This window comes from Muntiacus reevesi, chromosome 2 (genome assembly GCF_963930625.1).
Source record: "Muntiacus reevesi chromosome 2, mMunRee1.1, whole genome shotgun sequence".
Taxonomy (NCBI): domain Eukaryota; kingdom Metazoa; phylum Chordata; class Mammalia; order Artiodactyla; family Cervidae; genus Muntiacus; species Muntiacus reevesi.
Genome location: NC_089250.1, coordinates 225,076,602 through 225,099,839, shown reverse-complemented (window position 1 = coordinate 225,099,839; position 23,238 = coordinate 225,076,602). Strand labels below are relative to the sequence as shown.

At 41.5% G+C, this 23,238-nt stretch overlaps 1 protein-coding gene across 1 annotated transcript in view; it reads left to right on the top strand.

Moving 5' to 3' along the window:
- Positions 1–1,252: 1,252 nt before the first annotated feature.
- GINS2 (GINS complex subunit 2) overlaps positions 1,253–23,238 on the top strand; it is a 32,732-nt gene continuing 10,746 nt past the window's right edge. Inside the window, exons 1-2 of the mRNA XM_065925142.1 lie at positions 1,253–1,429; positions 1,651–1,765. Of these exons, the coding sequence (XP_065781214.1) occupies positions 1,340–1,429; positions 1,651–1,765 (205 nt within the window). The 5' untranslated portion in view covers positions 1,253–1,339. The remainder of the gene's footprint in view (positions 1,430–1,650; positions 1,766–23,238) is intronic.

Below are 23,238 nucleotides of genomic sequence, written 5' to 3'. Positions count from 1 at the left end.
CTGGATGGTTAGACAAGAAAGTGTGTGTGTGTTTTGAGGGGTGAGGGAGCTTTCCTGAAGGGATCTAGAACCCTGAAATCCTCCTGTCACATATGCTTTTTCTTGGGACCTAAAGATAATGCTGTCAAATTCAGCATCCCGCCCCCCCCCCTGCCCCCCGCCACCCCAGTCCTCCTCTAGCTGCTTCACCTCAGGTGGAAGCTCTCCTGGCTTATCATCACCCCAATGGAATCCCCCTGACCTTGGTTAGAGGTCAGTCCTCTATTCTCACCCAGACCACTGAATCGGAAGTCTGCGGGAGCGTGTACGTCAACACTGGGCATTTCTGGGGGAAGAGTGAGGGAGGAGGGTAGGGAAGGGATGCTGCCAGAGGAAGGCCTGAGAACCACTGCTACTGTGGGCTCACGTGAACCCACTCTATGGAGGGCACCCGGACCAACCACAGTTAAGAGCCGCACTCACCAATGCGTATTTGCAAACTCGCCCCTTCACAGGTTTCACCTGCGGAGACTATAAAAGTGCAGGTTCTGAGCCTTTCCTCCAGCAGTTTCTGAATTGAAAATGTGGGTGCAGTGAAGGAATCTACATTTTTATAGATGTTACCCCGTGTACAGAGAGGCCATCAGATCGTTAACTTAAAGGAAACAACGCCTTCTCCTCACTCTGCTTGGGTGGGCGGGTCGGCGGGGTGGGGTCCCGCGTTTGTGTAGCCAGGTTACAACCGTGACCAATTATATGCATTAACTCCTGGCTCCGAAGGCGGCGACAAGAGGATGCGATGGTTGGATGGCATCACCGATTCAATGGACATGAGTTTGAGCCAACTCGGGGAGATGGTGATGAACAGGGAAGCCTGGCGTGCTGCAGTCCATGGGGTCGCAGAGTCGGACACGACTGAGCGACTGAACAACTGCCGGCCCCGAAGCCTACCCACCCCCAGTTTGACCCGCGGTGTGGGAGGGCAGGCGCCCGGGGCTCGTGAGGGGACACCAAGGGCGGTTCTAGGTGCAGGTGAGCCGGCGGTTCCAGGTGAGCTGTGCACGGCAGGGGCGGGACCGGACACGAGGGAGGGCGGGGCCTACCGCGAGGGGGTCGGGACCCACTCCGCAGACACGTTCAAGATCGCCAATCCGCGGGCTCGTAACAGTCGCTCTCCCCGCCTTCCGCCGCCCCACCTAGAGCGCCGCCTTTCTATAGGCCGGCCGAAGCTCCTTCCGGCCAGGGGGCGGGCTCTGCGCGGTGGCGGGAAAGCGGTGGACTCAGCGGTGTTTTCTCGGAGGCTGAAGGACCTGAGGCGGCGGCGCGGGCGCCGAATCCCGGGTCGGAAGCTGGCGAGGCCATGGACGCAGCGGAGGTGGAGTTTCTGGCCGAGAAGGAGCTGGTCACCATCATCCCGAACTTCAGCCTGGACAAGATCTACCTCATCGGGGTGAGAATCGCCGGGCCTCCGGCTCGCTCTGGTGGGCTCCCGCTGCCGGGGAGCGGGGTTATCGGGGCCCAGGGCCCGCAGGTGCAGTCGGGCGGGGCTGGGGAACCTGTGCAGAGGGGCGGCGGGGCGCGGGGCCGGCCGAGACCGCGCAGGGCGTCAGCCCGTGAACGGCGGAGGTCCAAGCCCTACACTTGTGAGTGACGGGGTGTGCGTGTTTGCAGGGCGACCTGGGGCCTTTCAACCCCGGCCTACCGGTGCAGGTTCCTCTGTGGCTGGCAGTCAACCTGAAGCAGAGACAGAAGTGTCGGCTGCTCCCGCCCGAGTGGATGGACGTAGGTGAGGACGCCGAGCGGGCCCGCGAGTGGTTGGGAGACGGGGTGCCGTTTAGGGGGCGTGTGTACCAACTGTAGTTGGTTTTCACTGTAATATTATTTCCACTCGCTTTATTTAAAAAAATATTTCATTTTATTTTTTGTTTATTTGTTTAGCTGCGCCAGGTCTTAGTTGCAGGCATGCAGGGTCTTTTAGTTGTGATTTGGGGGATCTACTTCTCTGACCAGGGATTGAACCTGGGTCCCTTTCATTGGGAGCGCGCGGGAGTCTTGGCCACTGGACCACCAGGAAGGTCCCTGGTTTTTATTTTATATTGGAGTATTAGTTGAATAACAACGTTGTGTTAGTTCCTGGTGTGCAGCAAAGTGATTCAGGTATATGTGCATGTGTCTACTCTTTTTTGAAATTCTTTCTACATTTTGGTTATTAGAGAATATTGAACAGAGTTCCATGTGCTATGTAGTAGGTGCTTGTTGGTTATCCATTTTAAATCTAGCAGGACACATTCCTATAGCACATAGAACTCTGCTGAAGGTTATGTGGCATCCTGAATGGGAGGGGAGTTTGGGGGAGAATGGATATATGTATACGGATGGCTGAGTCCCTTTGCTCTTCTCCTGAAGCGGTCACAACATTGTTTGTTAATTGGCTATACCTCAGTACAAATGGGCTTCCCAGGTGACTCAGTAGGTAACAATCCACCTGCAACGCAGGGGATGTGGGTTTGACCCTTGGGTGGGAAAGATCCCTGGAGGGCATGGCCACCCACTCCAGTATTCTTGCCTGGAGAATCCTCTTGGACAGAGGAGCCTGTTGGTCTATTGTCCATAGGGTCGCAAAGAGTTGGACACGACTGAGCGACTTTCACTCACTGTTTTGGCTGTGCTGGGTCTTCACTGCTGCACAGGCTTTTCTCTGGTTGTGGCAAGCGAGGGCTACTCTAGTTCTGTGCACAGGCTTCTTATTGCACCGGCTTCTCCCATCGCTGCGGCTCCCGGGCTCTAGAGCACGGGCTCAGTAGTTGTGCACAGGCTTAGTTGCTCTGCCGCAGGTGGGATCTTCCTGGACCAGGGAGCGAACCCTTGTCCCCTGCGTTGGCAGGCAGATTCTCTACTACTGAGCCACCAGGGAAGCCTTAGACTTCTACCTTTTTTTTTTTAGTTTGCATTTTTTTTCCTCTTATTTTTTTAATTATTTTTTTCCTCTTATATTTTAAAATTAATTATTTTATTTTTAATTCAGAGATAACTGCTTTACAATTTTGGTTTGATTTCTGCCATACATCAACATGATTTAGCCAGAGTGATTTAAGTCAGAGAGAGAAAAACAAATAATCTTAACCACATGTATATGGAATCTAGAAAGATGGTACTGATAAACTGATTGCAGGGTAGCAGTGGAGATGCAGACATAGAAACCAGCTTGTATCTTTTTGAACTGAGTGTTTTTCCAGCTAGATGCCAATTAGTGGGATTGCAGAATCCTGGTAGTTCTTTTTATAGTTTTCTGAGGACCCTCTATACTGTTCTCCATAGTGGCTCCACCAGTTTACATTCCCACCAATAGTGTAGGAGGTTTCCGTTTTCTTCCCACCCTCAGCATTTATTGTTGGTAGTTTTTTTAAAAAAGCATTTTATTGTAACTTCTGTTTTAGGAAAGTGTATGAGTGGCTTCATGGCTAAGTCTTGTCCAACTCTTGCAACCCCATGGCCTGTAGCCCGCCAGGCTCCTCTGTCCATGGAATTTCCCAGGCAAGAATACTGGAGTGGGTTGCCATTTCCTTCTCTAGGGCATCTGCCTGACCCAGGAATGGAACTCAGGTCTCCTGCATTGGAGGCAGATTCTTTACTGACTGAGGTACCAGGGAAGCCCCTATTTGTAGATTTTTTTTTTTTTTTTTTAATGTGTTTTCTTGTCTGTGCTGTATGTCATGTGGGATCTTAGTTCCCTGACCAACCAGGGATCTAACCCATGCCACTTGCTTTGGAAACCTGGAGTCTTAACCACTGGACATCTTAGGGAAGTCCTTATTTTTTGTAGAATTTTTGATGATCACCATTCTGATTGGTGTGGGGTGATATCTCATTGTAGGTTTTTTTCTTTTTTTGTTTAAGAACTTTATTTTTTTATCTTATTTATTTTTTGACTGTCCTGGATCTTCTTTGCTGCATGGGCTTTTCTCTAGTTGCTGCGAGCCGGGTCTGTTCTTTCATTCTGGTGTGCAGGCTTTTCTTGTTGCAGAGCACAAGTTATAGGGCACTCGGGCTTCAGGAGTTGAGTCACCACGTGGGCTCAGTAGTCATGATTTTCAGGCTCTAGAGCACAGGCTCAATATTGCAAAGCATGGGCTTAGTTACTCCAAAGCATATGGGAATCTTCTTGGACCAGGAATCAAACTGGTGTCTCCTGCATTGGCAGGCAGATTCTTTTCCGCTGAGGCATCAGGGAAGCCCTCATTGTAGTTTTGATTGCATTTCTCTAATAATTAGTGATATTGAGCATCTTTTCATGTACCTCTTAGTAGACATCTGTATGTCGTCTTTGGAGAAAAGTCTTTCTAGGTCTCCTGCCTGTGTTTTGATTGGGTGTTTTTGTTTTCTTTTTTTTTTTTTAATTGAGATGCATGAGCTCTTTGCAAAATTTGGAGATTGATGTTTTGTTGGTCATGTTATTTGCAAACATCTCCCATTCTGTGGGTTGTCTTTTGTTTATTATGGTTTACTTTGCTGTGCAAAAGCTTTTGAGTTTAATGAAGTCGTTTTTGTTTTTGATTTTATGTTAGAGTATAGTAGATTAGCAAAGTGATTCAGTTAAACATATACATATATCTGCCCTTTTTAAATTTCTTTTCTCATTTAGTCTATCAGACTATTGAGCAGAGTTCCATGTGCTGTGCAGTAGGTCCTTGTTGGTTATCTATTTTATTTATTTATTTTTAACTTTTTATTTTGTATTGGAGTATAACTGATTAACAATGTTGTGATGTTACAGGTGGACAGCAAAGTGACTTAGCCATCTGTATATATGTATCCATTCTCCCCCAAATTCCCCTCCCATCCAGGATGCCACATAACATTGAGTGGAGTTCCATATACTATAGAGTAGGTCCTTGTTGGTTATCTGTTTTGAATATAGCAGAGTGTACATGTCTTTTTCAAACTCCCTAACTATTCTTCCCCCCTGGCAACCATAAGTTCTTTCTCTGTGAGTCTCTTTCTGCTTTGCAGGTTTGTTTGTATTATTTCTTTTTAGAATCCACATATATGGAATGTCATGCAATATCTCTCTTCTGTCTGACTTACTTCACTCACTATGACCATTTCTAGGTCTGTCCATGTTGCTACAGATGGCATTATTTCATTCTTTTTAATGGCTGAGTAATATTCCTAGTACATACATAACATTTCTTTATCCATTCCTCTCTCAATGGACATTTAGGTTGCTTCTGTGTCTTGGCTGTTGTAAACAGTGCTGCAATGAACATTGGGGTGCATGTATCCTTTAGGATCATGTTTTTCTCTGGATATATGCCCAGGATTGGGATTGCAGGGTCATATATATGGTAGCTCTGTTTTTTAAGGAACCTCCATACTGTTCTCCAGAGTGACTGCACCAATTTACATTCCCACCAACAGTGTAGGAGAGTTCCCTTCTCTCCACACCCTCTCCAGCATTTATTGTGTATGCATTTTTTGATGATAGCTATTCTGGCTGGTGTGAGGTGATATCTCATTGTAGTTTTGATTTTTATTTCTCTAATAATCAGCAACGTTAAACATTTTTTAAGTACCTTTTGGCCATCTGTCTTCTTTGGAGAAATGTCTATTTAGGTCTTCTGCCCATTAGTTGATTGGGTTGTTTTAATGCTATTAAACATCCCGAGCTTTTTGTAAATTTTGGAGAGTAATCCCTTGTTGGTCACATCATTTGCAGACATCTCCCATTCTGTGGGTTGTCTTCTTTTTGTTTTTATTTTACATTGGAGTGTAGTTGATTAAAAGTGTTGTATTATTTTCAGGTGTACAGCAAGAGTAATTCAGTTATACATATACCTGTATTTTTTCTTTTTCAAATTCTCTTTTCATTTAAGCTATTAGAGATTATTGAAAGTTCCCTGTGCTGTACGGTAGGTCCTTATTGGTTATCTATTTTACACATTTTAGTGTGTATATTTCAATCCCAAACTCTCAATTCATCGCTTCCCCCCACCTTTTGCCACTGCTAATTGTAAGTTTGTTTTTTAAGTCTGTGACTCTGTTTCTGTTTTGTAAATAAGTCTATTTGCATGTTTTTCAGTTCTGCATATAAGCGACATTATGTGATATTTGCCTTCCTCTGTGTGGCTTACCTCAGTATGATAATCTTCAGGTCTATCCATGTTGCTCTAAGTGGCATTATTTCATTCTTTTTCATGGCTGAGTAATATTCCGTTGTATATATGTAGCATGTCTTCTTTATGAATTTATCTGTTGATGGACATTTAGGTTTCTCCCTTGTCTCAGCTGTTGTAAGCAGTGCTGCTGTGAACATAGCAGTGCATGTATCTTTTTAAATTATAGCTTTGTCCAAATATGTACCCAGGAGTGGGATTGCTGGATCACATGGTAACTCTGTTTTTATATTCTAAGGAACCTCAATACTGTTCTCCGTAGTGACTGTTGTTCAGTAACTAAGTCGTGTCTGACTCTTTGTGACCCCATGGACTGCAGCACACCAGACTACTCTGTCCTCCACTATCTCCCAGAGTTTATTCAGCTTTATGTCCGTTGGGCTAATGATGCTATCTAACCATCTCATTTTCTGCTGCCCCTTCTTCTTTTGCCTTCAGTCTTCCCCTGCATCAGGGTCTTTTCCAAGGAGTCAGCTCTTTGCATCAGGTGGCCAAAGTATTGGAAATTCAGCATCAGGACTTTCAATGAATACTCAGGGTTGATTTCCTCTGGGATTGACTGCTCTGATCTTGCCGTCCAATGAACTCTCAAGAGTCTTGGGCACCACGGTTTGTTACCACCAACAGTGTAGGAGGTTTCCCTTTTCTCCACACCCTCTCCAGCATTTACTGTCTGTAAACTTTTTGATGATGACCATTCTAACCAGTGTGAGATGATATCTCATTGTAGTTTTGATTTGCATTTCTCTGATAATTAGCGATGTTGAGCATCTCCTCATGTGCCTGTGGTCATCTGTGTGTCTTCTTTGGACAGAAGTCTGTTTAGGTCTCCTTCCATTTTTTGATGGATTGTTTATTTTTTTGGTATTGAGCTACATGAGCTCTTTGTCAGTTTTGGAGATTGATCCTTTGTTCGTCTCATCATTTGCAAATATGTCTCCCATTTTGTGGGTTGTCTTATTATTTTCCTTATGGTTTCCTCTGCTGTGCAAAAGCTTTCCAGTTTCATTTGGTCTCATTTATTTTTGGTTTTAATTTTTATTTCCTATCAGAGTACAGTTGAAGAACAGTGTTCTTAGTTCCAGATGTACCGCGTAGTCACTCAGTGATACATGTACATATGTCTCTTTCTCAAATTCTTTTCCTATTTGGTCATTAAAGAATAGAGAGCAGAGTTATCTTTGGTATACTGTAGATCCTTGTTGGTTGGTTATTGTAAATATAGTAGTGTGTTTATGTCAGTCCCAAACTCCCAATTTATTTTTCCCCTCCACTTTTCTGTGAGTCTGTTTTTATCTCGTAAATAAGTTCATTTGTATCTTTGTCTGGCTTATTTCACTTATTTTGATAATCTCCAGGTCCATCCATGTGGCTGCAAATGGAATTATATCACTTTTTTTTTTTTAAATTGAAGTATAGTTGATTTATAATGTTGTGCCATCTCAGCTACACAGCACACTGACTTAGTTATATATATATTTTTAATATTCCTTTCCATTATGGTTTTTCCCAGGAGGTTAGATATAGTTCCAGTGTTAAACAGTAGGACCTTGTTGTTTATCCATTCTAAGTATAACAGTTTGCATCTACCAACCCAAACTCCCTGTCCACTCCCTCTCCCCTCCACTCCTCCCCCTTAGCAATCAAAAGTCTGATCTCTGTGTGAGTCTGTTTCTGTTTTGTAGATAGGTTCATTTGTGCCATATTTTATTTTTTTAGGTGTTTATAATTCTTTATTTGGCATAATTTTAAACTTACAGAAAGGTTGTAAGAATACTATAAACAAAATCCATGTACCCTCTACACAGATTCACCAGCTTCCATCTGCCAAACTGTGTATAGGCATGTTACTTTTTTTTCTGAATCACTGAGAGTAAGTTGGAGACAGTATATACACCTTTAGTAGTACACAATGTGTGTACTTCCTAAGAGCAAGAAGATTTTCTTATATTGCTTCAGTATAATTCTCAAAATTATGAAATTTAACATTGATGCAATATTATTATCTAATCCACACTCCATATTCAGATTTTTAAATTGTCCCATTGGTGTCCTTTACAGCTATTATTTCTCCATTTCAGGATCCAGTTCACAGTCCCGTAGGGATTTACTGTTCTTTTTCTATAGACTCCTTTAATCTGGAACATTTCCTCAATCTTTGTCTTTACTGATCTTAAAATTTTTAAGGGTACAGCAATTATTTTATAGACTGTCTCTCAGCTTGAATTTGCCTCACATTTCCTCAGAATTAGATTCAGGTTATACATTTTTAGCAGAGATGCCTGGGAAGTGATGTTGGGGCCTCCTTATTGCATTGTATCAAGAGGCATGTAATGGGAAGGAAATCCAAAAAAGAGAAGGTACATGTATACATATAGCTGATTCAGGCTTCGCTGGTAGCTCAGTTGGTAAAGAATCTCACCTGCAATGCAGGAAACCCCGGTTGGATCCTGGGTCAGAAAGATCCCTGGAGAAGGGCTAGGCTGCCCTCTCCAGTATTCTTGGGCTTCCCTGTGGCTCAAGTGGTAAAGAATCTGCCTGCAATGCGAGTGACCTGAGTTCGATCCCTGGGTCGGGAAGATCCCCTGGAGGAGGGCATGGCTCCCCACCCCAGTATTCTTGCCTGGAGAATCCCGTGGACAGAAGAGCCTGGTGGGCTGCAGTTCGTGGAGTGGCAGAGTTGGGCGTGACTGAATGAGCACAGCATGGCTGATTCCCTTCGCTGTACAGTAGAAGTGAACAGCATTGTAAAGCCGCTGCACTCCAAAAAAGAAACAGAGGCGTATGACGTCAGATTGCCTGAAATCAGTGAACTTAGCTTTGATCCATTTGCTTGTTGTATTCTCACCCAGCAGTTTTTGCATCCATTGATTTACTGCTATACTTAATTGCTGTCATTTTATTGTAAAAGAGAGGCCATCACATCTATTTATGTATGTATGTATGCACTTATTTATATTAAAAGAAACTCATGGATTTTTATTTTATGCAATTGGTTAAAACCAACTATTTTACTATATACTTTAATATTAAAATTATTTCAAATTTGGCCAGTGGGAACCCCTTTGGGCTGGCTCCTCTGTCCTTTTATTATGTCACTATCATTCTTTGAGCACATTCTTATTTCTGGGACAAGATGTTTCAGGCTTAGTTAAGCTTTCCCTACCCCAAACTCAGATTGGCCCTCTCAGCTTGTTTTATCTTAATGGAGAACAGTTTTGAGAAACCACATGCCATGGACTCCCCTGGTGATGCAGTGGTTAATACTTCAGCATCCAGTGCGGAGGGTAGGAGTTCAGCCCTTGGTCAGGAAACTAAGATCCCGTATGCCTTGCAGCCAAAAATCCAAAATGTAAAGCAAACAATATTGTAACACCTTCAATAAAGAGTTTAAAAAATTGGCACACATCAAAAACTTGAAAAACAGAAGGAAACCTTGTGCCAAACATACCATTGCTTCTATCCTCTCCTCACACAAAGCTAGGGGAAAATTTTAAATACACAGTATATATGCACACACACTGGATTTTTTTTAATCATATATTTCAAGTTCTCACAATATAATTGGACTTGCAGGTTTAAAGATATGGGTGATTATCACTTATACTTCCATCTCCTCTCCCACCTTTTTCTACATTTTAATTGCATGTAAATATGGAAAAATTAAGAATGATGCTATATCTGCTTTCTGTTCTGTAACCCTGTTTGTGTGTACATGTGTTCGCTCAGTCAGTAAGTTGTGTCAGACTCTTTGCGACCCCATGGATTGTAGCCCGCCAGGCTCCTCTGTCCATGGGATTTTAGGCAAGAATACTGAGTGGGTTGCCATTTCCTTCTCTAGGATATGCCATATTTTAGATTCCACATGTAACCGATATATGATATTTGTTCTGACTTACTTCAGCTTAGTTTGGTGATGCCTAGTTCCATCCATGTTGCTGCAGATGGCATCATACTATTCTTTTTTTATGGATGAGTAGTATTTCATTGTATGTATTTACCATATAAATATGTATGAATTCATCTTTATGAATTTGTCTGTTGATGGATGTTTGGGTTTCTTCCATGTCTCAGCTGTTGTAAGCATTGCTGCTATGAGCATAGGGTGCATGTAACTTTTTGAATTATAGTTTTGTCCATTTATATGCCCAATAGTTGGATCATATGATAGCTCTAGTTTTATTTTCTGAGGAACCTTCATACTGATCTCCATGGTGGCTGCACCAACTTACAGTGCCACCAACAGTTTAGGCGGGTTCTCTTCCCCACACCCTCTCCAGTATTTATTGTTTGTACACTTGTTGATGATGGCCTTTCTGGCAGATGGGAGGTGATATCTCATTCTAGTTTTGATTTGCTTTCCTCCAATAATTATGTGATGTTGAGCTCTTTTCATGTGCTTCTTGCACAGCTGTATGTATTCTTTGGAGAAAAGTCTATTGGAGTCTTCTTCCTTTAAGCAATTTGATTGTTTATTTTTGTATCAAGCTGCATAAGCTCTCGTAATTTTGGAGATTGGTATCTTGTGGGTCTAATCATTTGCAGATACTTTCTCCCGTTCTGTGGGTTGTCTTTTCATTTTATTTATGGTTTCTGTTGCTGTGTAAAAGCTTTTGTTTAATTGTGGCCCCTTTGTTTACTTTGACTTTTAGTTCTTACCTTTTATTGCAGTTTAGTTAAAATAAAGTAGTTAGTCTCAGGTGTGCAGCGTAGTGTACAGATTCAGTTGTGTATATACCTGTATCTACACTTGTCCAGATTATTTTCCCATTTCAGTTATTACAGAATAGTGAGCAGAGTTTCCTCTGTTATACAGTTGATCCTTGTTGGTTATTTATTTTAAATATAGTAGTGTGTGTACGTCATTTCCATACTTCCAATTTATCCCTCGCCTCCACTGTTCCTTTTTGCTAATGATAAGTTTGTTTTCTAAGTCTCTGAGTCTGTTTCTATTTTGTGAATAAATTCATTTGTATTTTTTTGTTTTAGACTTCACATATAAGCCATATCATATGGTATTTGTCTTTCTCTGTGTGGCTTAGTTTACATAATATGATAATCTCCAGGTTCATCCATGTTTCTGCAAATGTCTTTCTTTTTAATGGCTGAGTAATATTCTGTTGTGTTTATGCACCATGTCTTCTTTATCCATTCATCTGTCGATGAACATTTGGGTTGCTTCCATGTCTTGGGTACTGTAAGCAGTGCTGCAGTGAACACTGGGGTGCATGACCTTTGGAATCATGGTTTTCTCCAGATAAATGGCCTTCATTGGGATTCCTGGATCATATGCTAACTCTTCTTTTAGCTGTCTAAGGAACCTCCATACTGTTCTCCATAGTGGCTGCACTCATTTACATTCCCACCAGCAGTGTAGGAGTGTAGCCTTTTCTCCAGACCCTTTCCAGCATTTATTGTTGGTAGACTTTGATGGTGGCCATTCTGACTGGTGGGAGGTGATATCTCATTGTAGTTTTGATTTACATTTCTCTAATAACTAAAGTGTTGAGCATCTTTTTCATGTGCTTTTTGCCATCTGTCTGTGCCATCTTTGGAGAAATGTCTATTTATGTCTTCTGCCCATTTAAAAAAAGTGTCACTTATTTATTCTGGCTGTGCTGGGTCTTCACTGCCGCACAGGCTTTGTCGGTCTGTGGGCAGCGGGGGCTCCTTCCCAGCTGCGGCGCGCGGGCTTCTCGCTGCAGTGGCCACTCTGGTTGTGGAGTCCGGGCTGTAGGTGCTCAGGCGTCAGTGGCTGCAGTTCGTGGGCTCAGTTGTTGCTATTCCCAGGCTGGAGCACAGATGCGGGGCACAGGCTTAGTTGTGCGGTGAGGGGCATCTTCCCAGATCAGGGATCGAGCCCGTGTCACCTGCATCGGTAGGTGGATTCTTTAGCACTGAGCCACCAGAGAAACTGTCTGCCCATTTTTTTATTGGGTTGTTTGGGCTTTTTTGTTGTTGAGTTGTGTGAGTTGTTTGTAAATTTTAGAGATTAAGCCCTTGTAGATCACTTCATTTGCAAATATTTTCTCCAATTCTGTGGGTTGTCTTGTCATTTCCCGTATGGTTCTCTCTGCTGTGCAAAAACTTTTTGAGTTTTATTTGGTCGTATTTGTTTATTTTTGGTTTTAGTTTTTATATTGAAATGTAGTTGAGTAACAGTGTTGTCTTAGTTTCAGATTTCCAACATAGCAATTCAGTTATACATATACATATTGGGCTTCTTAGGTGGCTCTAATGGTGAAGGACCCACCTGCCAATGCAAGAGGCGTGGGTTTGATTCTGGCTGAGGAAGATCCCCTGGAGGAGGACGTGGTAACCCACCCCAGTATTCTTGCCTGAGAATCCCATAGACAGAGGAGCCTGGCGGGCTACAATCCTTAGGGTTGCAATGAGTTGGACACAACTGAAGCAGCTTAGCATGCACATGCATACATGTATCTTTTTCTCAAATTCTTTTCCCATTATGGTTTTTACAGGATAGTGAGCAGTTCCCTGTGTTATACTGTATGTCCTTGTTGGCCATCTGTTTTAAATATTGTCGTGTGTATATGTCAATCCCATACTCCCAATTTTTCTCTTCCTTTCACTTTTTCCCTTTGCTAACCGTAAGTTTGTGAGTCTGTTTCTGTTTTGTAAATAAATTCCTTTTTATCTTTTTTGTTTTTAAATTTTTACAATGTTGTGCTGGTTTCTGCTGTACAACAATGCAAACCAGCCGTTATTATGTTTATATCCCCTCCTTTGTGAGCCTCCCTGCCCCCCCCCACCCCGCCCCTCTGGGTCATCACAGAGGACCAGACTGGGCTCCCTGTGTCATCCACTTTATCCATGACTGTGTGTGTATGCTGATGCTACTTTCTCCTTCTGTCCCACCGTCTCCCCCGGCCCCGCTGTGTCCACAAGCCCATTCTGTGCATCTGTGTCTCCATTCCGTTCCTGCAAATAGGTTCATCAATACCATCTTTCTAGATTCTATATACATGTGTTTATATACGATATTTGTTTTTCTCTTTCTGACTTACTTCACAAGTAAGTAAGTGAAGATAACAGGATCTAGGTTTATCTAATTCTCTAGAACTGACTCAAATTCATTCTTTTTATGGCTGAGTAATATTCCATTGCATGTATATGCCACATCTTCTTTATCCATTCATCTGTTGATGGACATCTAGGTTGCTTCCATGTCCTGACTGTTGTAAATAGTGTTGCAGTGAACATTGGGGTACATGTGTCTTTTAGAATTGTGGTTTTCTCAGAGTATGTGTTTCGTAGTGTGATTGCTGGGTCATATGGTAGATTTATTATCCACAATGGCTGTATCAATTTACATTCCCACCAACAGTATAGGAGGGTTCCCTTTTCTCTGCGTCCTCTCTAGCATTTATTGTTTGTACACTTTTTGATGGTGGCCATTCTGTCTAGTGTGAGGTGATAATCATTGTAGTTTTCATTTGCATTTCTGTTACAATTAGTGATGTTGAACATCTTCTCTTGTGCCTGTAGCCGTCGGTGTGTTGAACAAAAGTCTTTAGATCTCCTGTCCGTATTTTGATGGGGTTCTTTGGTTTTTGATATTGAGCTGCCTGAGCTCCTTGTCAGTTTTGGAGATTGTCTATCTCATGATTTGCAGATATTTTCTCCTGTTCTGTGGGCTTTTTCATTTTCCTTATGGTTTTTTCTGCCGTGCAGAGGCTTTTGGGTTTCATTTGATCATATTTGTTTATCTTTTCTTGGAGTATATAGTTGAGTTACAGTGTTGTCTTAGTTTCAGGTATACAGCATAGAGATTTAGTGATACACATACATGTATGTCGTCTCAAATTCTTCTCCCATTTTGGTTATTACAGAATAGTGAGCAGAGTGACCTGTGTTTTACTGTAGGTCCTTGTTGGTTATTTATGTTAAATATAGTAATATGTATGTATCAATCCCAAACTCCCAGTTTCTCTTTCCCCTCCACTTTTCCCCTGTGCCGACCATAAGTTTGTGAGTCTGTTTCTGTTTTGCAGACAAGTTCCTTTCTATAACTTTTTATAGAATCCACATGTAAGCAATACCATATGATACATGTCTTTCTCTCTCTGGTTTACTACTCTTAGTATGGTAATCTCTGTGTCCATGCATGTTGCTGCAAGGGGAATTATTTCATTCATTTTTTTAAATTGAAGTGTAGATGATTAACAGTGTTGTGCTCATCTCTGCTGTACGCAAAGTGACTTAGTTATTCACGTGTGTGCGTGTGTGTACATTTTTAAAAATACTCTTTTCCATTATGGTTTCTCCCAGGAGGTTGGATATAGTTCCCAGTGTGATAAAGTGGACCTTATTATATACCCATTCGAAATTAATAGTTTGCATCAACCAATGCAGAATTCATAGTCCACCCCTGTACCTGTCCACCCCTCCTCCCTTTGGCAACCAGAAATCTGATTTCTATGTGAGTCTGTTCCTGTTTTGTAGATAGGTTCATTTGTGCCATATTTTAGATTCCACATGTAACTGATAGCAAGTGGTAAGTGTCTTTCTCTTTCTGACTTACTACTTAGTATGATTATCTTTAATTGCATCCATGTTGCTGCAAATGGCATCATTTCTTTTTTTAATGGCTAAATAGTATTTCATTGTATATATGTACCACTCTATGAATTCATCTGTTGATGGAGATTTAGGTTTCTTTCATGTCTCAGCTATTGTAAGCAGTGCTGCTATGAATATAAGGTACATGTATCTTTTTGGATTTAGTCTGGATATATGCCCAGGAGTGGGGTTGTTGGATCACACAATAGCTCTGTTTAGATTTCTGAGAAACCTCCATACTGCTCTCCATAAGTTCTCCAACATGTATTAACACCAACAGTGCAGTAGGATTCCCTTTTCTCCATGCCCTCTCCAGCATTTATTGTTTGTAGACTTTTTGATGATGGCCATTCTGACCAGTGTGAGATGATATCCCATTATAGTTTTGATGTACATGTCTCTGATTAGCAATATTAAGCATCTTTTCATACGTCTCTTGGCCATGTGTATGTCTTCTTTAGAGAAAGTCTGTTTAAGTTTCCTGACCATTTTTCTGATTGGATTGTTTATTTTAGCTACATGAGTTCTTTGTCAAGTTTGGAGGTGGGTCTCTTGTTAGTCTTCTCACTTGCAAACATTTTCTCCCATTCTGTGAGTTGTCTTGTTGTTTTGTTTATGGTTTCCTTTGCTGTGCAAAACCTTTTGAATTTAATGAGGTTTCATTTGTTTATTTTTAGTTTTTATTTTTCATTGGAGTGTAGTTGATTAACAGTGTTGTGTTATTTTTAGGTGTACAGCAAAGTGATTCAGTTATAAACACATTACATGTATTTTCTCTTTCTCAAATTCTTTTTTCATTTAAATAATTAGAGATTTTTAATCAGAGTTCCCTGTGCTATACAGTAGGTCCTTGTTGGTTATCCATTTTAAATATTTCAGTGCATAATCCGAAACTGCCAGTTTATCCCTTCACTCCACGTTTTTCTTTTGGTAATGGTAAGCTTTTGTCTAAATCTGAGTCTGTTTCTGTTTTGTAAATACGTTCATTTGTATATTTTTAGATTCTGCATATAAGCCATATCATGTGATATTTGCCTTTCTCTGTGTGGCTTACTTTACTTGCTATGATAATCTCCATGTCTACTGATGGTACTGCAAGTGGTATTATTTTATTCTTTTTAATGACTGAGTAACACTCCAGTGTATAGATGTAACACATCTTCTTTATGAATTTATCTGTTGAGGGTCATTTAGGTATCTTCCGTGTCTCAGCTATTGTAAGCAGCACTGCTATGAACATAGGGGTGCATGTATCTTTTTGAAGTATATATTTGCCCAGTTAGATGCTGGGGGGGTTGCTGGATCATATGAGAGCTCTAATTTTAATTTCTGAGCCCCTCTATACTAGTTTACATAATGGCTGCAACAACTTACATTGCCACTAACAGTTTAGGAGGGTTCTCTTTTCTCCACACCCTCTCCAGCATTTATTGTTTGTACACTTGTTGATGTTGGCCTTTCTGACAGGTGTGAGGTGATATCTCATTGTAGTTTTGATTTGTGTTCTTCCAGTAATTAGTGATGTTGGGCTCTTCTCATGTGCTTCTTGCACAACTATATGTATTCTTTGGAGAAAAGTCTTTTGGAGTCTTCTTCCCATTATGTGATTGGCTTGGGTTTATATCAAGTTGCATGACTTTATAAATTTTGGAGAGGGATCCCTTGTAGCTCTAATTGTTTGAAAATATTTTGTACCATTCTAAAGGTTGTCTTTTTTTTTTTTAATAGTTTCCTTTGCTATGCAAAAGCTTTTGAGTTCAATTACATCCCCTTTGCTTATTTTTATTTTATATTGTAGTTTAGTTGATTAATAAAGAAATGCATAAAGCAAAATGACTGTCTGAGGAGGCCTTAATAAATAGCTGTGAAAAGAAGCGAAGCGAAAAACCAAGGAAAAAAGGAAAGATATACCCACTTGAATGCAGAGTTCCAAAGAATAGCAAGGAGAGATAAGAAAGCCTTCTTCAGTGATTAGTGCAAAGAAAGAGGAAAACAACAGAGTGGGAAAGACTAGAGATCTCTTCAAGAAAATTAGAGATACCAAGGGAACATTTCATGCAAAGATGGGCTCAATAAAGGACAGAAATGGTAGGGACCTAGCAGAAGCAGAAGATATTAAGAGGTGGCAAGAATACACAGAAGAACTATACAAAAAAGATCTTCATGATCCAGATAATCACGATTGTGTGAGCACTCACCTAGAGCCAGACATCCTAGAATGTGAAGTAAAGTGAGCCTTAGAAAGCATCACTATGAACAAAGCTAGTGGAGGTGAAGGAATTCCAGTTGAGCTATTTCAAATCCTAAAGGATGATGCTGTGAAAGTGCTGCATGCAATATGCCAGCAAATTTGGAAAACTCAGCAGTGGCCACAGGACTGGAAAAGGTCAGTTTTCATTCCAGTCCCAAAGAATGCTCAAACTACCACACAACTGCACTCATCTCACACGCTAGTAAAGTAATGCTCAAAATTCTCCAAGGCAGGCTTCAGCAATACATGAACCGTGAACTTCCAGATGTTCAAGCTGGTTTTAGAAAAGGCAGAGGAACCAGAGATCAAATAGCCAACATTCGCTGGATCATTGAAAAAGCAAGAGAGTTCCAGAAAAACGTATATGTCTGCTTTATTGACTATGCCAAAGCCGTTGACTGTGTGGATCACAATAAACTGTGGAAAATTCCTCAAGAGATGGGCATACCAGACCATCTGAACTGCCTCTTGAGAAATCTGTATGCAGGTCAAGAAGCAACAGTTAGAACTGGACATGGAAGAACAGACTGGTTCCAAATAGGAAAAAGAGTACGTCAAGGCTGTATATTGTCACCCTGCTTATTTAACTTATATGCAGAGTACATCATGAGAAACACTGGGCTAGATGAAGCACAAGCTGGAATCAAGATTGCCGAGAGAAATATCAATAATCTCAGATATGCAGATGACACCACCCTTATGGCAGAAAGTGAAGAAGAACTAAAAAGCCTCTTGATGAAAGTGAGAGAGGAGAGTGAAAAAATTGGTTTAAAGCTCAACATTCAGAAAACTAAGATCATGGCATCTGGTCCCATCACTTCATGGGAAATAGATGGGGTAACAGTGGAAACAGTGTCAGACTTCATTTTTTTGAACTCCAAACTCACTGCAGATGGTGATTGCAGCCATGAAATTAAAAGACGCTTACTCCTTGGAAGGAAAGTTATGACCAACCTACACAGCATATTAAAAAGCAGAGACATTACTTTGCCAACAAAAGTCCGTCTAGTCAAGGCTATGGTTTTTCCAGTGGTCATGTATGGATGTGAGAGTTGAACTGTGAAGAAAGCTGAGTGCTGAAGAATTGATGCTTTTGAACTGTGGTGTTGGAGAAGACTCTTGAGAGTCCCTTGGACTGCAAGGAGATCAACCAGTCCATCCTAAAGCAGATCAGTCCTGGGTGTTCATTGGAAGGATTGATGTTGAAGCTGAAACTCCAATACTTTGGCCACCTCATGCGAAGAGTTGACTCATTGGAAAAGACCCTGATGCTGGGAGGGATTGGGGGCAGGAGGAGAAGGGGATGACAGGATGAGATGGCTGGATGGCATCACCGACTCAATGGACATGAGTTTCAGTAAACTCCAGGAGTTTTGTGATGGACAGGGGGGCCTGGCGTGGTGCGATTCATGGGGTCGCAAAGAGTCGGATACGACTGAGCGACTGAACTGAACCATTACAAGAAAGTTAATTAACAATAAAGGACAGGTAACCAAGAGTTGGACACAAATGAGCGACTGAGAAAAGAAAAGAAAGAACAGAGAGAACACCTCAAGAGAGAGGTGGGCCACTCCAAGGGAGGCAAACGGCCCTAGAGGGCTGGGGTACAAGTTTTTAAGGCAGGGTCATTTGCATAATTGAGGAGGGTCACTGATTGACAACCTTGATTGACAGACAGCAGCAGAGGTCTACTGCACATATCCTTTTCATATAATTAGACATACGTATTCATGGAATGTTTATGAGCAGCTTATGAGTCCAGTGGCCCCCACAGGTTAGTGGTGAGTGTGTGCACGTGCTGTGGTAGGGAAATTCCCGCCAGTTGGCTGGTGGGGAGTTTTCTCCCAGCCCCTTGACCATTTTTGGAGTACCGGTAGGGGATGTATTGGGGGGGAGGCTTGTATATTGTTCAGTGGGATGAGGCAGCTATTGGACGGTTAGCTGAAGGGACTGCTTCTCATTGCTCTCAGCTGACACCCTGCGTGTCAGTCCCTTGAGTTATAGAGTTGGTCCTTGTGGGTTATTGATTTTAAGTATGGTAGTGTGTGTATGTATCCTAAATTCCAGTATATCTCTCCGCTCCACTTTTCCTTTATGCTAAGGATAAGATTGGTTTCTAAATCTGTGAGTCTGTCTCTATTTTGTAAATATATTCATTTGTATCATTTTGTTTTAGAATTTACATATAAGCTGTTTCATATGATATTTGTGTTTCTCTGGTTTAGTTTACTTAGTATGATAATCTACATGTTAATGCAGGTTCATCCATGTAGCTGCAGATGGTGGTATTTTATTCGTTTTAATGGCTGAGTAATACTCCATTGTATGTATGTACCACATCTTCTTTATCCATGCATCTCTCCATGCACATTTGGGTTGCTTCCAAGTCTGGGGTATTGTAAGCAGTGCTGCAGTGAACATCACGGTGCATGGATCCTTTGGAACCATGGTTTTCTTTGTACATGTAGGAATACGAATGCTGGATCATATGGTGGCTCTATTTTTAGTTTTTTAAGGAATCTTCAAACTGTTCTCCAGAGTGACTGTTGTTGAGTCGCTAAGTCATGTCTGACTCTTCGCCACCCCACAGACTGCAGCACACCAGGCTCCTCTGTCTTCCACTGTCTCCAAGAGTTTGCTCAAATTCATGTCCATTGAGTCGGTCATGTGATCTAACCATCTCATCCTCTGCCACCCCTTCTTCTCCTGCCCTCAGTCTCTCCCAGCCTCAGGGAGTTGGCTTTTCACACCGATTGGCCCAAGTATTAGAACTTTAGCATTGGCCCTTCCAATGAATATTTAGGGTTGATTTCATTTAGGATTGATTGGTTTGATCTTTAGTTCATGAGACTCTCAAGTCATCTCCAGCACCACTATTCCTTGATAATAATAGTGTGGGAGTGTTCCCTTTTCTCTACACATTCTCCAGCATTTATTTTTTGTAGACTTTTTGATGATGGCCATTCTGACCAGTGTGAAGTATTTTATTGTAGTTTGATTTGTATTTAACAGTTGAAAATGTTGAGCATGTTCTCAAGAGCCTGTTGCCAGCTGTGTGTCTGCTTTGGAAAAATGTCTATGTAGCACTCTTATCCATTTTTTGATGTTTTTTGGGGGTGGGAGGGGATTGTTTTTTGATATTGAGCCGCCTGAGCTCTTTGTCAGTTTTGGATACTAATCCCTTATCTGTCTCATCATTTGCATATTTTTCCTCCTGGTCTGTTGGTTGTCTTGTCATTTTCTTTATGATTTCCTCTGCTGTGCAAAAGCTTTTGACTTTCATTTGGTCCTGTTTGCTTTTTTTAAACAAATTTTATCTTATATTGAAGTATAGTTGAATAACAATGATTTTTCATTTCACATGCACAGCATAGTGACTCAGTGATACGTATTACATGTATCTTTCTCAAATTCTTTTCCCATTTTGGTTTACAGAATAGTGAGCAGAGTTACCTGTGTTACACTGTAGGTCCTTGTTGGTTATTTATTATAAATACAGTAGTGTGTATATCTCAGTCTCCCAAATTATTTTTACTCTCCACGTTTTTCTTTTGCTAAGCATAAATTTGTTTACCAAGTCTGTTTCTGTTTTGTAAATACATTTAGTTGTATTATTTTTTTTTTAGAATCCACAAGTGATATCACATGATATTTGTTTGTGTTTTCTTTGTCTGGCTTCCTTCACTTAGTATGATAATCTCAAGGTCTATGCATGTTGCTGCACATGGAAATTATCTCATTCTTTTTTTAGAAAATGGAAGTATAGATGATTTGCAGTGTTGTGCTCATCTCTGCTGTACAGGGTAGTGACAGTTATATACATATGTTCTTTTTTTTTTATTATTCTTTTCCATTATGGTTTATCCCAGGAGGATGGATGCAGTTCTCAGTGTTAAACAGTAGAAATTTACTGTTTATCCGTCCTAAATAAAATAGCTTGCATGTACTCTCTAGCTTCAGCGCTTTGGCTTCTCGTTTACGTGGCTTCTGCTGCAGAGCGTGGGCTCTAGGCGCGCGGGCCTCAGTGGTGGCGGTTGTGAGCTCAGCTGCTGCGTCTCGAGCACATGCTTATTGTGGAGCACAGCTTAGTTGCTCTGCGGATGTGGGGATCAGAGATCATACCTGTGTCTCCTGCATTGGCAGGCGGATTCTTTACCACTGAGCCACAGAGAAGCCCTGGATTTTGTTGATATTGAGCTCCATGAGCTCTTTGTCAGTTTTGGTGATGAATCCCTTCTTGGTCTCATTGTCTGCAGACATTTACTCTATAGGTTGTCTTGTCGTTTTATTTTTGGTTTCCATTGCTGTGTAAAAGCTTTTGAGTTTAATTAGGTACTGTACGTTTATTTTTATTTTTAAGTTTTATTTCATGTTGTAGTGTAGTGGGTCTGTATAGTCAAAGCTATGGTTTTTCCATTAGTCATGTATGGATGAGAGAGTTGGACTATAAAGAAAATTGAGTGCCGGAGAACTGATACTTTTGAACTGTGGTGCTGGAGAAGACTTGAGAGTCCCTTGGACTGCAAGGAGATCCAACCAGTCCATCCTAAAGGAAAACAGTCCTGAGTATTTATTGGAAGGACTCATGCTGAAGCTGAAGCTCTAATACTTTGGCCAGTTCAGTTCAGTCACTCAGTTGTGTCTGACTCTTTGTGACCCCATGGACTGCAGAACGCCAGGCCTCCCTGTCCATCACCTACTCCCGAAGTTTACCCAAACTCACGTCCATTGAGTCGGTGATGCCATCCAACCATCTCATCTGTCATCCCCTTCTCCTCCCACCTTCAATCTTTCCCAGCATCAGGGTCTTTTCAGATGAATCAGTTCTTCACATCAGGTGGCCAAAGCATTGGAGTTTCAGCTTCAACATCAGTCCTTCCAATGCATATTCAGGACTGATCTCCTTTAAGATGGACTGGTTGGCTCTCCTGCTGTCCAGGGGACTCTCAAGAGTCTTCTCCAACACCACAGTTCAAAAGCATCAATTCTTCGGCACTCAGCTTTCTATAAGGAAAGATGTGTCCAACTCTCACAGCTATACATGACTACTGGAAAAACCATAGCTTTGACTAGATGGACCTTTGTTGGCAAAGTAATAATGTCTCTGCTTTTTAATACGCTGTCTAGTTTGGTCATAACTTGCCTTCCAAGGAGTAGGTGTCTTTTAATTTTATGGCTTCAGTCACCACCTGCAGTGATTTTGGAGCCCCAAAAATAAGTCTGTCACTGTTTCCACTGTTTCCCCATCTATTTGCCATGAAGTGACGGGACCAGATGTAATGATTTTAGTTTTCTGAATGTTGAACTTTAAGCCAACTTGTCACTCTCCTCTTTCACTTTCATCAAGAGGCTCTTCAGTTCTAATTCACTTTCTGCCATAAGTGTGGTGTCATCTGTATATCTGAGGTTATTGATATTTCTCCCGGCAGCCTTGATTCCAGCTTGTGCTTGATCCAGTCCAGCATTTCTCATGATGTACTCTGCATATAAGTTAAATAAGCAGGGTGACAATATACAGCCCTGACATACTCCTTTCCCAATTTGGAACCAGTCTGTTGTTTCATGTCCAGTTCTAACTGTTGCTTCTTGACCTGCATACAGATTTCTCAGGAGTCAGGTCAGGTGATCTGATATTCCCATCTCATGAGGAATTTTCCAGAGTTTATTGTGATCCACACAGTCAAAGGCTTTGGTATAGTCAATAAAGCAGGAGTAGATGTTTTTCTGAAATTCATTTGCTTTTTAAATGATACGAAGGATGTTGGCAATTTGATCTCTGGTTCCTCTGCCTTTTCTAAATCCAGCTTGAAATACTTTGGCCACCTGATGCAAAAAGCCGACTCGCTGGAAAACAGCCTTATGCTGGGAAAGACTGAGGGCAGGAGGAGAAGGGAGTGACAGAGGATGAGATGGCTGGATGGACATGACTTTGAGGAAACTCCAGGAGATAGTGAAGGACAGGGAAGCTTGGTGTGCTGCAGTTCATGGGGTCACAAAGAGTCAGACACAACTTAGCGGCTGAACAACAAAGTAGTTGATTAACCGTATTTTGTTAGTTTCACATGTACAAAAAGTGATTCAGTTATTTATATATATATGTATCTACTCTTATTGAAACTCTTTTCACATTTCAGTTATTAAAGAATATTAAGCAGAGTTCTCTAGCCTATACAATAGGTCCTTTCTGGTCATCTCTTTTGTGTATAGTAATATGTGTATGTCAGTCTCAAACTCCCAGTTTATCTTTCCCCTGTG